The following is an 11,703-nucleotide window of genomic DNA, read 5'->3' as shown; positions in this document are numbered from 1 at the left end:
CCACGTGTGTCCCCATCTTTTGTCATCCCGCTCCGGGGCTGGCCCCTCTGAGCAGGCAGGGCAGGGCGGCGGGAGGATCCAGAGGGGCGGAGGGTGTGTCCCGAGTAGCGAGGGAATCCTGCCCTATCCCCGAGCAGCGGCGGCGGTGAACCGGACCTGTGGCGTCAATCATTAACCGGGGCCGGCTGGGCGGTGCTGCAGTCGGACGGCGGAGGAGGGGAATCGGCTGTCTCCCCACGTCGGGCGGTGGGTTGGCAAGGCTGGGCCGCAGCTCCAAGCCGCAGAGGCCGCGGTGCCGCCGTTCCCGGGCCCCCGCGCTTTTTCCCCCCCTTCCCCCCACTTTCAAACTCGGCGCCGCCGATTGGTTGCCTGCCCTGCCACTCCGCCACTGCGCCAGTCGCCGTTGGTCGGCGCTGCTGGAGAGGCGGGCTCTCCCCCACCCTATATAAGGGGCGGTGGGGCGCTGCGCTCCTTCTGCTGCGCCGCGCCCGCCGCACGGACGAGTGTCTGCTGCCCTGCTCGTGTCTCGCCATGGCCAACCCCGTCGTCTTCTTCGACATCGCCGCTAATAACGAGCCCCTGGGTCGCGTCACCTTCGAGGTGGGCGCGGGAGGCGGCCGGGGAGGGGCGGGGGGCGCCGCTGCCGTTTCCGCTCCGGGAGCGGCGGCGCGATGCCAGCCCGGGGCGCGCCATCGCCCGAGGCAGGCCGTCCGCACCTGGTCCGGTAGCGCTCGTTCCCCCTTACCGCTGGGCTCGCCGCCGCCGCGTTCCCGCCGCGCCTCCGCTCCGCCCCGGGGCCGGGGGGGCGCGGCGGTTCCCCCCCACTGCGGGTCGCGGCCGCCATTTTATCGCAAGGCCCCCGGAGCATCGGGATGAGCCCTGTGGGGCTCCCGGGCGGCGCTGCCCGAGCCTGGGGATGCCGGCGGGGAGTGCCGGCAACCCGATCGCCGCGGGATTGTCGCTGCAGGGCGAGGCATTTGTCACCCCGCCCGGGGCGCACAGCATCCCTGGCACGGCCGGGCCTGCTCCGGGCGCCGCGCTCCCGCGCGGGCGGCGCATCCAGCCCAAAACCCTCCTGAAGCGCTGGGAGGCGGCGCGCGCGCCCCGCCCAGGAAGGCTTCGGGCACATTAATGTTTAATTTAATCCAGGCCAGCGGAACGAACGCTTCTCTGCCCCGCTGGTGAGACGGGCGATGCCGCAGCTGTTAGTTCAGAGCTTGCGGATAACGGTGTGAGGCAGGGAGGAATCTAGAGCTGCTGGCACGGCTGAGAAGCTCCCACCGCTGGGGGTCCCTGGGCTCTGAGCAGTGTCTGGGGGCATTCCCTCGGTCTGGAGTGGCATGGGGTCATTGGCCAGTCATCAGCCCGGATTTGACAAATGCCTTTCCTGTCTTTTACAGCTGTTTGCAGACAAGGTCCCGAAGACAGCAGGTTGGTAAAGCAACTTTAGCTCCCCTGCAACTGCACCAAGCCCTGTCCTGAACTCAACAAATAAAGCTGTTCATGGTGTGGTTTTATTTCCTTTGCAGAAAACTTCCGTGCTCTGAGCACTGGTGAGAAGGGATTCGGCTACAAGGGGTCCTGCTTCCACAGAATCATTCCTGGGTTCATGTGCCAGGTGCGTGGTGCTCCCATTGCAGGGGGTGGGTGGGTGAGGCAGTCTGGAACTCGGGTAGGTTTTGGAGTTGGATGCTGGCAGATCCAGGGTGAGAGGTTGGTTCTGCCTTATGCCTGCACCCAATTCCAGAGTGTTGTTCTGCACCCATATCTGAAACGTTGCCTTTTCACAGGGCGGTGACTTCACACGCCACAATGGCACTGGAGGCAAATCCATCTATGGGGAGAAGTTCCCAGATGAGAACTTCATCCTGAAGCACACGGGGCCTGGCATCCTGTCCATGGCCAACGCCGGCCCCAACACGAACGGTTCCCAGTTCTTCATCTGCACTGCCAAGACCGAGTGGTGAGGAGGGGGAAGAGAAGCTCGGGGGTCTTTGTGGGGGCTGTCAGGGACCGGCTGTGACCTGTGCTTCTCCTGCAGGCTGGATGGCAAGCACGTCGTCTTCGGCCGCGTCAAGGAGGGCATGAACGTGGTGGAGGCCATGGAGCGCTGCGGCTCCAAAGACGGCAAAACAAGCAAGAAGATCACCATCACCGACTGCGGGCAGCTCTCGTAAAGCCTCCTGCCACCGACTGACATTCCCCGGGCAGCCTGCCCCACTGCAGCTCACCCGCTCCCACCCTGCTCCCGATGTACTGCTGCGTTTCTACTGGGTCACGGTCCCAGTGACCTTGGAGTCTGAATAAAACGAGTTCAACTACTCAGAGCAGCTCCCTTCTGTGCCCACCTGGGGAGGGGTTTGGTGCTGGTGGGGGAGGAAAAAAAAGTAAAAAACGTGTTGAGGGGGCAAGAGGTTGGCACCCCAGTAGGATCCAGAGTGAAGAGAGTAAGCTGGTCTGGGCACTGAAGTGATCCATGGGGGTTCTTAGTGTTTCAGCCCTTTAGAACCCAAAATCTACCCTGCACCCCCCAAATCAACCCCTGGATCCTCACAAACAACCCTTGGGACACTCCAAATCCACTTAAAGACATCCTAATCCACTTAAGGACATCCTGAGCCCTCAAATTCACCACAAGACCTCCCCTCAGACACCCCCTATTCCCTGGGACTCCTCTGGCAGCCCCCAAATGTAACCTGGAAACCTCTCCTTCCCAGGAATCCCCCCAAACACCTACTGGGACCCTCCAGACCCCCTAAATCCACAACCTGGAAACCTCTCCTTCCCAGGAATCCCCCCAAACACCTACTGGGACCCTCCAAGCCCCTCCAGACCCCCTAAATCCAGCCTAGTACACCCCAGAGTGACTGGGAACCCCAACCCCCCTGCCAGGGACCCTCCAACCCCCATTTGATGCCCTCAAATCCACCTCAGAATCCCCCCAAGGAGCCCCCGGGGTTCCCCACCACCCTCTAGATCCCCCAAATCCACCATGAGATGCACAAACATCTGGTGAGAGGCCCCTGAGACCACCCAAAACCACCCTGGGACCCCCCTAAAGACTCCCTGGGACCATATTTGATGCCCCCAAATCCACCTCAGAATCCCCCCAAGGAGCCCCCGGGGTCCCCCACCGCCCTCTAGATCCCCCTAATCCACCATGAGATGCACAAACATCTGGTGAGAGGCCCCTGAGACCACCCAAAACCACCCTGGGACCCCCCTAAAGACTCCCTGGAACCCCCTGGGACCACCCCTATACAAAGCCCCCCCTGCACACTGTTCCAGCCCCACCACGTCCTTGCCTTCTCCCCACCACACGGCCTTGTCCTCCCCCCGTGTCCTTGTGTGCCTCCTGATGTCCTTGTGTCCACCCATCCCCCAGAGACATCCCAGCCTGGATGTCCCCTGTGCCCCTTCCCCTGTGGTGGCACTGTCCCTGTCCCATTGGGGGGTCCCTAGAGGGCTGTCTGCGTGTCCCCAGGCTGTCATTGTGTCCCCTTTCCCCAGAGTGGATGTCCCCACTGTGCCCTCCAAGTCTCCATGCCCAGGATATCCCCAAGATGTCACCCCCTTGTCCCCCCCAACCTGGGGTGTCCCCAAGGTGACAACCAGGGTGTTCCCATGTTCCCTGCATGTCCCCAAAGTGTCCCCAGGGTGATGATGGCCCCAGACCAGGATGTCCCCATGGCTCCCACAGCCCCCTCCGTGTCCCCTGTGCCCATCCATCTCATTCCCCCTCCTGTGCCTTCCATGTCCCCCATATCCCCCTCATGTCCCCACATCCCCCCTGTCCCCCTGTGTCAGCTGGTGCTGCAGGAGGGCCAAGGGTGGTCCAAGGGAGGGATCCCCACATTGAGATATCCCCCCCTTCTGCAGTACCCCTCCCGAGGGCCCTCCCCTAGTGACACATCCCAGGGTAGGGGGGATCCCCTTCCTGACTTCAGCACCCCTCAGATTATTGTGGGTCCCCTCCTGTAACCATGCCAGGACCCACTCCCTGGAGGGATGTCACCCCGCAAGGGGACATCCCTAGGACTCACACTCTGTTGGAGACCTCCCTCGCTACTGCTGAACCCCCAAAAATGTCTCTGATCCTCAAATGCTGCCGCCAGAGTGAGGGAAATGGGGGGCAGGCAGGATCTGGGTGCAGGGACTTAAGGGGGGGTGGGAGCACCCCCATGGGGATTGGGACAGGGGATATTTGGGGAGGTGAGGATTTGAGGGCTGAGGCACCCCCAGGGCGGGTGGCTCTTGGGAAATTTCAGTCCGGGGCACCCACAGGGGACTCAGGGGGTCCCCAAGGGGGAGGAATGAGTGGGTGCACATGGAAAGCTGATGCAAAGAGTTGGGGGGTGAACCTCGAGAGGACGGAGCTTAAAATGTGCCCTTTATAAGGTGGTGTTTGCAGGGGCAGGGCTCGAGGGGACACTTTTACAGTGGTGGGGTCAATTTGGGGGGTTGGGGATTAGAGGTTTGCTTTAGGGAGGAATCAGTAGGCAGGGGTTCTGGGGCAGGGACTACAGGTTTGTTTTATAGAGGATGGGGGGCTGCCTCCAGGGGTGGGGGGCCACGACAGAGCGGCCAGGCTTTGATGAAAAACGCGGCTTTGAGCCTCAAGGGGTGGGTTTTAAGGCGCCCTCTTATGGGGCTGACCTTAGGGGCCACTTTTATACTTACAGGGGGTGTTTGATGTGACGGCTCGCCTGTGCCACCTGCGAGGGGCAGGACTTTAGGGGTGGCGCTCCATGGGGCGTGGTTTGGGGGGCTCCCCCAATATAGGCGCTGTGCAGATCCCCCCCCCGCGGGCCATGGCGGTGCTGCTGCTGTGCGTGCTGCTGCTGCTGTCGCTGCTGCTGTCGCTGCTGTCGCGACAGCGCTGGCGCGGCCCGCGCTGCGGCGCGCTGCACCTGCTGCACCCGCAGGGGGCGCTGCACCTGAGCCGCCTGGCGCGGCGGCACGGGCCCGTGCTGCGCATGCGCCTGGGGGGCCGCGGTGAGTGAGGGGAGCCCGAAAGGGGCGCGAACCGAACCTGCCGGGACACCACAGCACCCCAAAAACTCCTCTCCCTGCTGCTTAGGGGGCACCCTAAAACCGGCCTGACCTGAACCTCCCTCTCCCTGCTGCTTAGGGGGCACCCTAAAACCGGCCTGACCTGAACCTCCCTCTCCCTGCTCCTTAGGGGGCACCCCGAAACCGACCTGACCCGAACCCCCTTCTCCCTGCTCCTTAGGGTGAGTGAGGGCACCCCAAAACCGACCCGAACCGAACCTTCCCCGGGACCCCACAGCTCCCCAAAACCCCCTCTCCCTGCTCCTTAGGGTGAGTGGGGGCACCCCAAAACCGATCCGACCCAAACCCCCCTCTCCCTGCTCCTTAGGGACTCCCCGAACCCCCAGCCCTGCCCTTTCCCCCTGCCGCGGGGACCTCCCCAACCTTCAGACCCCTCCCCAACACCCCCCCAAACCTCTCCTGGGGTCCCAGCCCCCCGATGCTCCCCCCAAAACCCCACGCCAGGGCTCTGTGCTTGCTTTGGGAACTGTTTTGGAGCAGCCCCAGCCCCTGCTCTCCCCTGCAGACGTGCTGGTGGCCAGCTCGGTGGCGACCATCCGTGAGGCACTGGTCCGGCACTGGGGGGACTGGCTGGGGCGCCCCCCCAGTTATCTGGGTATGGGGCCAGGGGAGCCCGGGTGGGCTATGGGGAGGGAGGTTGGAGGGGTTCCTGTGGGGTTTGGGGAGTGCCCTGTGGGTAGTGAAGCCCTTTGGGGCATTGGAAGGGAGTCACTGTGGGGTTTGCGGGGTTCTCTGTGGGGTTTGGGGGGCAAGTCCTTATAGGTTTGGAGGGCATCCCTATGAGGTTGAGGGAGTTGTTTTGGGATTTGGAGGGGGTCCCTATGGGGCTGGGGAGAGGGTACTGGGAGGGGGTGCGTTCTGGAGGGGAGGGTTGCCTGTAGGGCAGTCTCTAGAGCTCTCTGCCCCACCAGACACACCAGGGTTCCTGGTGGGATTAGGAGGGTCCTATGCAGGAGGCAGCTATGGGGTTGAAGGAGAGTTTATGAAGTAGAGAGGCACCATAGAACCTCCCTGGTGTACTGGAAGTGGGTCCCCAGAGGGGCTGGGGTGGTTTCTGGGGGTCCCTGACTGCTCCTGCCCAGCACCAGGGTCGCTGGTGTCACTGGAGGTGGGTCCCTGGCAGGGCTGGGGGGGTTTGGGGGGTCCCTGACTCCTCCTGCCCAACGCCAGGGTCGCTGGTGTCTCGGGGGGGCCGGGACCTGGCACTGGGAGCCCCCTGCCCTGGCTGGCGGCGGCAGCGGGGAGCGGTGCGGGGGGCACTGGCCCGGGCTGGGGGGCAGCTCGGGCCCCTCCTTTGGCTGCAAGGCCGGGAGTTGTGTGAGGTGAGACCCTAAAAAACCGACTTCTCCCCAAACTGATCCTCCTGCAACCCTGACACCCCCAAAACTGATCCTTCCCAAAACAGACCCCACACTTTGTTGACCAGCAAAACCCTGCCCCATGCCCCCCAAAACTGATACCTTAAACACCACCCCCTTCACCCCAACCCCACCCATGCCCCTTATCCGTGTCCCCTGCATCTGAAAACTGCCCCCCAAACCCTGCCCCCTGCACTCAACCCCCAATCTCTGCGTCCCAAACCCTGCACCCACACCACTGTCCCCCAAAACTGACCCACCCAAACCTCACCCTCTGCACCCCAAAAGGGCATCATTCCTGTGAGTCCCCAAAGCTCCCTTAGAGCTCTGCACTTCTCTCGTGTGACCCCCTAAAGCATCCTTAGACTCGCCCTTTATTTCCCCAGGCTCCCTCTAACCCTTTTTTCCCCCAGGAGCTGCGTTCCCATGGCGAGGCCCCCCTGGACCCCTTTGAGGTGTTCACCTTCCACACCTGCAGCACCATCGCACGCCTCCTCTTCGGGGACCTGGTGGGGATTTGGTGGGGGCCCAGGATGGAGACAGGGGTTTGGAGAGGACCCCAGCTTTTAGGAGGGCCCAGGGGTTTGGGGGGGACCCCTGGGAGTTTGTGGAGGGAGCTGTTTGGGGGGGACTGAGCAATTTGCAGGTGGGTGGCAGAGTTTGGGGGCACACAGGAGTTTGAGGGGACCCCAGGTGTCTGAAATGACGCTGGGGGTGTTCTGGGGGATCTTGAGCACTGGACAGTGCCCAGGTGTGTCCTCCTGCAGGTGCCCCCCCCGGGGGAGCTCCGGGCCTTCTCCCGCTGCCTGGGGGAGCTGCTGCAGGTCTGGGGGCACGGCAGTGTGCAGGTGCTGGACCTGCTGCCCCTGCTGCGGGTGAGCCTGGCAGCTCCTGTGGGTGCCCTTTTTGCTGCGTGAGGGGCTATGGAGCCTTCTGGGGGCAATGAGGGAGTGGTGGGGGGCTGAAGGGGGGCTATGGGCCCTTGGTGGGGGCTGTGTGGCCCGTGGGAGGGGTGTGGGGCTGGTGGGGCTATATGGGGTTGGGAGTGAGGTTTTAGGATGTGTGGGACTGGAGAAGAGTATGGGGGGCTGACAGGGAGCTTATAGGGTCCATAGGGGGCTTGGGTGGTGTCTATGGCACTGGGAAGGGACTGTATAGTGCTAGGAGGGGAAGTATGGGGTCTCTGCGGGGCTGGACAGGGGTTATAGTGTCTGTGTGGGGCTAGAGGGAGTGTTACAGGGTCTACATGGTGTTGGGGAGCTCTGTGGGCCTGGGAGGGGCAGTTGTGGGGGCTCTATAGGGCTGAGGTGGGGTAAAGTGTCTCCATGGAGCTGTAGGACATTGGAGGGGTCTGTATGGCCCAGGGGAGCAGCCATAGGGTTTCTCTGGGGCTCAGGAGGCATGCAGCATCTCTGGGGGAGGGGGTGTCTCTCTGAGGTCAAAGGTTTCTGGGGGTTGGGGTCCCTATGGAGTCCCTGTGCCCAGGCCCTGCCCAACCCAGGATTGCAGAAGCTGCTGCAGCTTGTCCAGCACCGGGATGCGTTTGTGGAAGCCCAGATCCAGCGGCACCAGGTGGGGAGCCAAGGGGCAGGGGAGACCCAGGGGTTTGGAAAATACGTGGGGGTCTGGAAGGACCCAGGTTCAGGAGTTTGGGGGGTACCCAGGGGCTTGGAGGCACCCACATATTTTGGAGGAACAGAGGTTTGTGGGGACTCAAGGGGGTGGGAGGAGCCGGGGGTCTCAGGGGGACATGGGGCTGGGGAGATGCAAGGCTTGGGGGAGAAACCAGGGGTTTGGGGGTTTGGAAGGGGATTTGTTTGGGTGCAGGTGGGGATCAGGAGAAACACGTGTCCTCCCTTTGGCAGGCCTGCTCCTCCCCTCCCCCGGGCACAGTTTTGGGGGCGCTGCTGGGGCACGATTCCAGGGCACGGGGGGGCCCCCTGAGCCCCCCCCGGCTGCACATGGCGCTGGTCGACCTGTTCATTGGGGGCACCGAGACCACGGCAGCTGCTCTGGGCTGGGCTGTGGCCTTCCTGCTGCACCGCCCCGAGGTGAAACCCGGGTCCCTCCATGGCTTCCGTGCAGCCCTGGAGGGTCCTGTGTCCCCCCCCGGGGGTCCTGTGTCCCCACCCACGTCCTATATGTGTTCTGTGTGTCCCTCATGTCCCCCTCTCCACGGGGTTCCTGCTGCTCTGTGTCCCCTGTACAGTGCCAAGGCTCCATGTGGGGGTCTCATATCCCCCCCCTTTGTGTCCTACATGTCCCCCTTGTCCTCCTCCCCATGGCTGACACCGTGCCCTTGCACCACCCTGAGGTGCCACATGGATGTCACAGACATTTCAGAGCTGTGTCCCCACGTGGCTCCTGGGTTTGGGGTTGCCGTGGACAGGTGCCTCAGGGTCTGGGGTTAGAGGGTCCCAAGAGGCAGATCTGGGGGCTCAGGGGTGTCCCCAAGGAGGAGGGGGGAGCAGGTTTGGGTCCCAGGGCAGGTTTGGGGGTTTGGAGGGATCTGGGGGGTTCAAGGGGGTCCTTAAGGGAGAGGGGCAGGCTTGGGGTCCCAGGGGCAGGTTTGTGAGCTGGGGAGGGTCTGGGGTGTCCCCCCGTCATCCCCTTGCCACGGCGTGCCCCCTGGGATGCCCCCGCTGCCCTGGCAGAGCAGACACCCCCTGTGCTCCCCCTGTGCAGCTGCAGGCGCGGCTGCGGGCGGAGCTGCAGGGGGCACAGGGACCCCCCGGGCCGGGGGACACGGGGCGCCTGCCCCTCCTGCAGGCCACCGTCAGCGAGACCCTGCGGCTGCGACCCCCCGCGCCCCTGGCACTGCCACACTGCGCCCTGCGCCACAGCAGGTACGGGACAGGCAGGGACAGGGGACAGGGCAGGGACAGGGGACAGGGACAGGGCGGGGACAGGGACAGGGCGGGGACAGCGCAGGGACAGGGGACAGCGCAGGGACAGGGACCAGTCTGTCTCCGTGCAGTCTTGGGGGGCTCCCCGTGGTGGCTGGCACTGTCCTGGTCCCCAACCTGCTGGCAGCCCAACAGGACCCTGACATCTGGCAGCACCCCGAGGTCTTCCTGCCTGGTATGTGGGTACACCTGCACTCTGAGTGCCCCCCCAAACTCCTGGGCTCTCCTCAAACATGAAACTGGGGCTTTCCCTGATTCCTGGCTATCCTGGGAACACCTTGGTGGCATGAGTGTCCCCCCAAACCCACACCCCCTCCTCCAAACCTGTGGTTCTCTCCCCCATCCCCATTAATCCCCCCATATATCTGTGTACCCCCACAAAACCTGTGGGTCCCTCTGTTCCTCCCTCCATCCCCCCCCACCCCCAAACTCCTGAGACTCCCTTAAGGTGTCTGAATCCCCTCTGTCACCGTGGGGTCTCCCCCGACCTTAGGGTCCCTCCGAGCCCCTGGGTCACCCCAAACCCCCATTTCTCCCTTCATGAACCCCGAGGTCCAGCCTGGGCAGCCCCCAGGTTCCCTCCAAACTTGCCGAGGTCCGCCCCTCAGTCTTGGGTCTCCCCGAAGTCCCGTGGGTGCCCCCGTGCCCCGGGACCCCCGGCGCTGACCCGTGGCCCCCAGAGCGGTTCCTGGCCCCGGGCGCTCCCTCGCGGTCGCTGCTGCCGTTCGGCTGCGGGGCGCGGTCGTGCCCGGGAGAGGGGCTGGCGCGGGCCGAGCTCTTCGTGTTCCTGGGGCTGATCCTGCGGGAATTCCGTCTGGAGCCGGGCCCGGCGGGGCTGCCGGGGCTGAAGGGGTCGCCGGGCACGGTGCTGCGCTGTCCCCCCTTTCTCATGCGTATGGTGCCCTGCCAGCCGCCGGGCTCACCCTGACCCCGCCTGACCACTGTTACTTTTCTGAACACTCTGTGACTCGCCTGAGTTTTTTTGAGCCTTGCTGAATACACCTGACTTCACCTGACCCTGTGTGACACTGCCTGAAGCTGGCTGACCGTGACCCCCTGACTGACCCCACCTGACCTCGGCCTCACCCCTGCCAGCCCTGTGCCTGACCTTGACCCCAGCTGTGACCCCAGCTGTGACCCCAGCTGTGACCCCACCTAACCCCTCTGACCCTGCTTGACCCCATCCCAACTCACCTGCCCACACCTGACTCCCATGGGTGCCCCCATTCAACACCAGGGTCAGTGCAGTGTGGGAGGGCCCCATTTACCTCCTCCTAATAAAATTTGTACTTTGGCCCCACCCCGCAAATCCCGGCTCTTCCTGGGACCCCCAAAACCTCCGCAACGCCCGAAGCCCAGCCTTTCCTCCCGCCCCACGACCGGCCACTCTCGGCAGCCGAACCCTCGGGCAGCACCGGGGGAGAGCGCTCCGGCTGGTTTGCCCTTCCCGGCCCCGCAAAGACCCGGTGCGGTTGCGCTCTCGGTCCGGTTGCGCTCTCGGTCCGGTTCGGGCTCGCAGCCCTGCGCGGCGCGCTGGCTTCCGCCGGTCCGCCTAGCAACAGGTGACCCGAAGCGATCTGATTGGCCTGTGCCTGGCAACCGGTACATCTGATTGGCTTGGAGCTGTTGAGGGCGCCGTGCCCTGAGGCGAGCGGGCGGCTGCGGCGCTCCGAACGTGCCGAGGAGCGCTCCCCCCGACCAAAAACGCGAGGGACAGGACAGAGGAGGGGCAGGGAAGGGACGAGACCGCCCGAGCCATGTGTTCCAAATGGGGACAACAGCAAGGGAGGGGTAGGCAAGGCAAGGGGACGGTAAAGGCAACGCAAGTAAAGGAAGGGGCAGGCAAGTTACAATTAGTTCATATCAGTCCTTGAGCAGAGAGCTCCGCTTGTCCGTTGTCTCCTGCAGCCTCAGTTTTGGCTTGTTTCAAGGTCCGAGGGGCCCCTCTTATCTTCCTCTAGCTTGGAAGTTCACATTCCTTTCACCTCGTTCGAGGCAGATTTGCAAGGTACAGGCTTTTTCGAGCACAGCAAATTTAACAGACTCAACAGGTTAAATCAAAACAGCACACTCCGCCTAAATCTGAAATGTATTTCTAACCCAAGTTAATTCCTAATGTCTCACTCGGCAGGAGATGAGGGATTTTTAGGGATTTTTTAGAACTATTGAGGGCAATTTTAGGACTTTTTTAAGAGTAGGTATTTTTAGGGTTTTGGAGGGAATTTTTAGGGGTTTTTTTAGGGTCTTATCAGGGCATTTTAATGATTTTTAGGGGTAGAAGGAAAGGAAAGTCTAGCACCCCGTTGTTTAAGGGGCTGTGTAGGGGAGGGAACTCCCCACAGGATCTTTCTTCACCTCGGCCCCCA

General features: G+C 63.2%; 2 protein-coding genes across 2 annotated transcripts; both read left to right on the top strand.

The window, feature by feature from the left end:
• Positions 1 to 453: 453 nt before the first annotated feature.
• PPIA (peptidylprolyl isomerase A) lies at positions 454 to 2,325 on the top strand. Its single transcript, XM_039715940.1, has 5 exons — positions 454 to 600; positions 1,401 to 1,431; positions 1,530 to 1,618; positions 1,791 to 1,963; positions 2,042 to 2,325. The coding sequence occupies exons 1-5, from the start codon at positions 532 to 534 to the stop codon at positions 2,175 to 2,177; spliced, it is 498 nt and encodes a 165-aa protein (XP_039571874.1). The 5' UTR covers positions 454 to 531; the 3' UTR covers positions 2,178 to 2,325.
• A 2,471-nt stretch (positions 2,326 to 4,796) lies between these two features.
• Positions 4,797 to 10,638, top strand: LOC120505792 (steroid 21-hydroxylase-like). The gene is made up of 10 exons (XM_039716681.1): positions 4,797 to 4,995; positions 5,579 to 5,668; positions 6,244 to 6,395; positions 6,845 to 6,940; positions 7,199 to 7,306; positions 7,917 to 8,003; positions 8,297 to 8,482; positions 9,117 to 9,277; positions 9,409 to 9,512; positions 10,018 to 10,638. Exons 1-10 carry the CDS (start codon positions 4,812 to 4,814, stop codon positions 10,263 to 10,265), a joined length of 1,416 nt encoding a protein of 471 aa, XP_039572615.1. The 5' UTR covers positions 4,797 to 4,811; the 3' UTR covers positions 10,266 to 10,638.
• The last annotated feature ends 1,065 nt before the right edge of the window (positions 10,639 to 11,703 follow it).

This window comes from Passer montanus, unplaced genomic scaffold (assembly GCF_014805655.1).
Source record: "Passer montanus isolate IOZ18808 unplaced genomic scaffold, ASM1480565v1 scaffold101, whole genome shotgun sequence".
NCBI lineage: Eukaryota > Metazoa > Chordata > Aves > Passeriformes > Passeridae > Passer > Passer montanus.
Note: the sequence above shows the minus strand (reverse complement) of the source record. Positions and strands in the feature narration are given on the sequence as shown.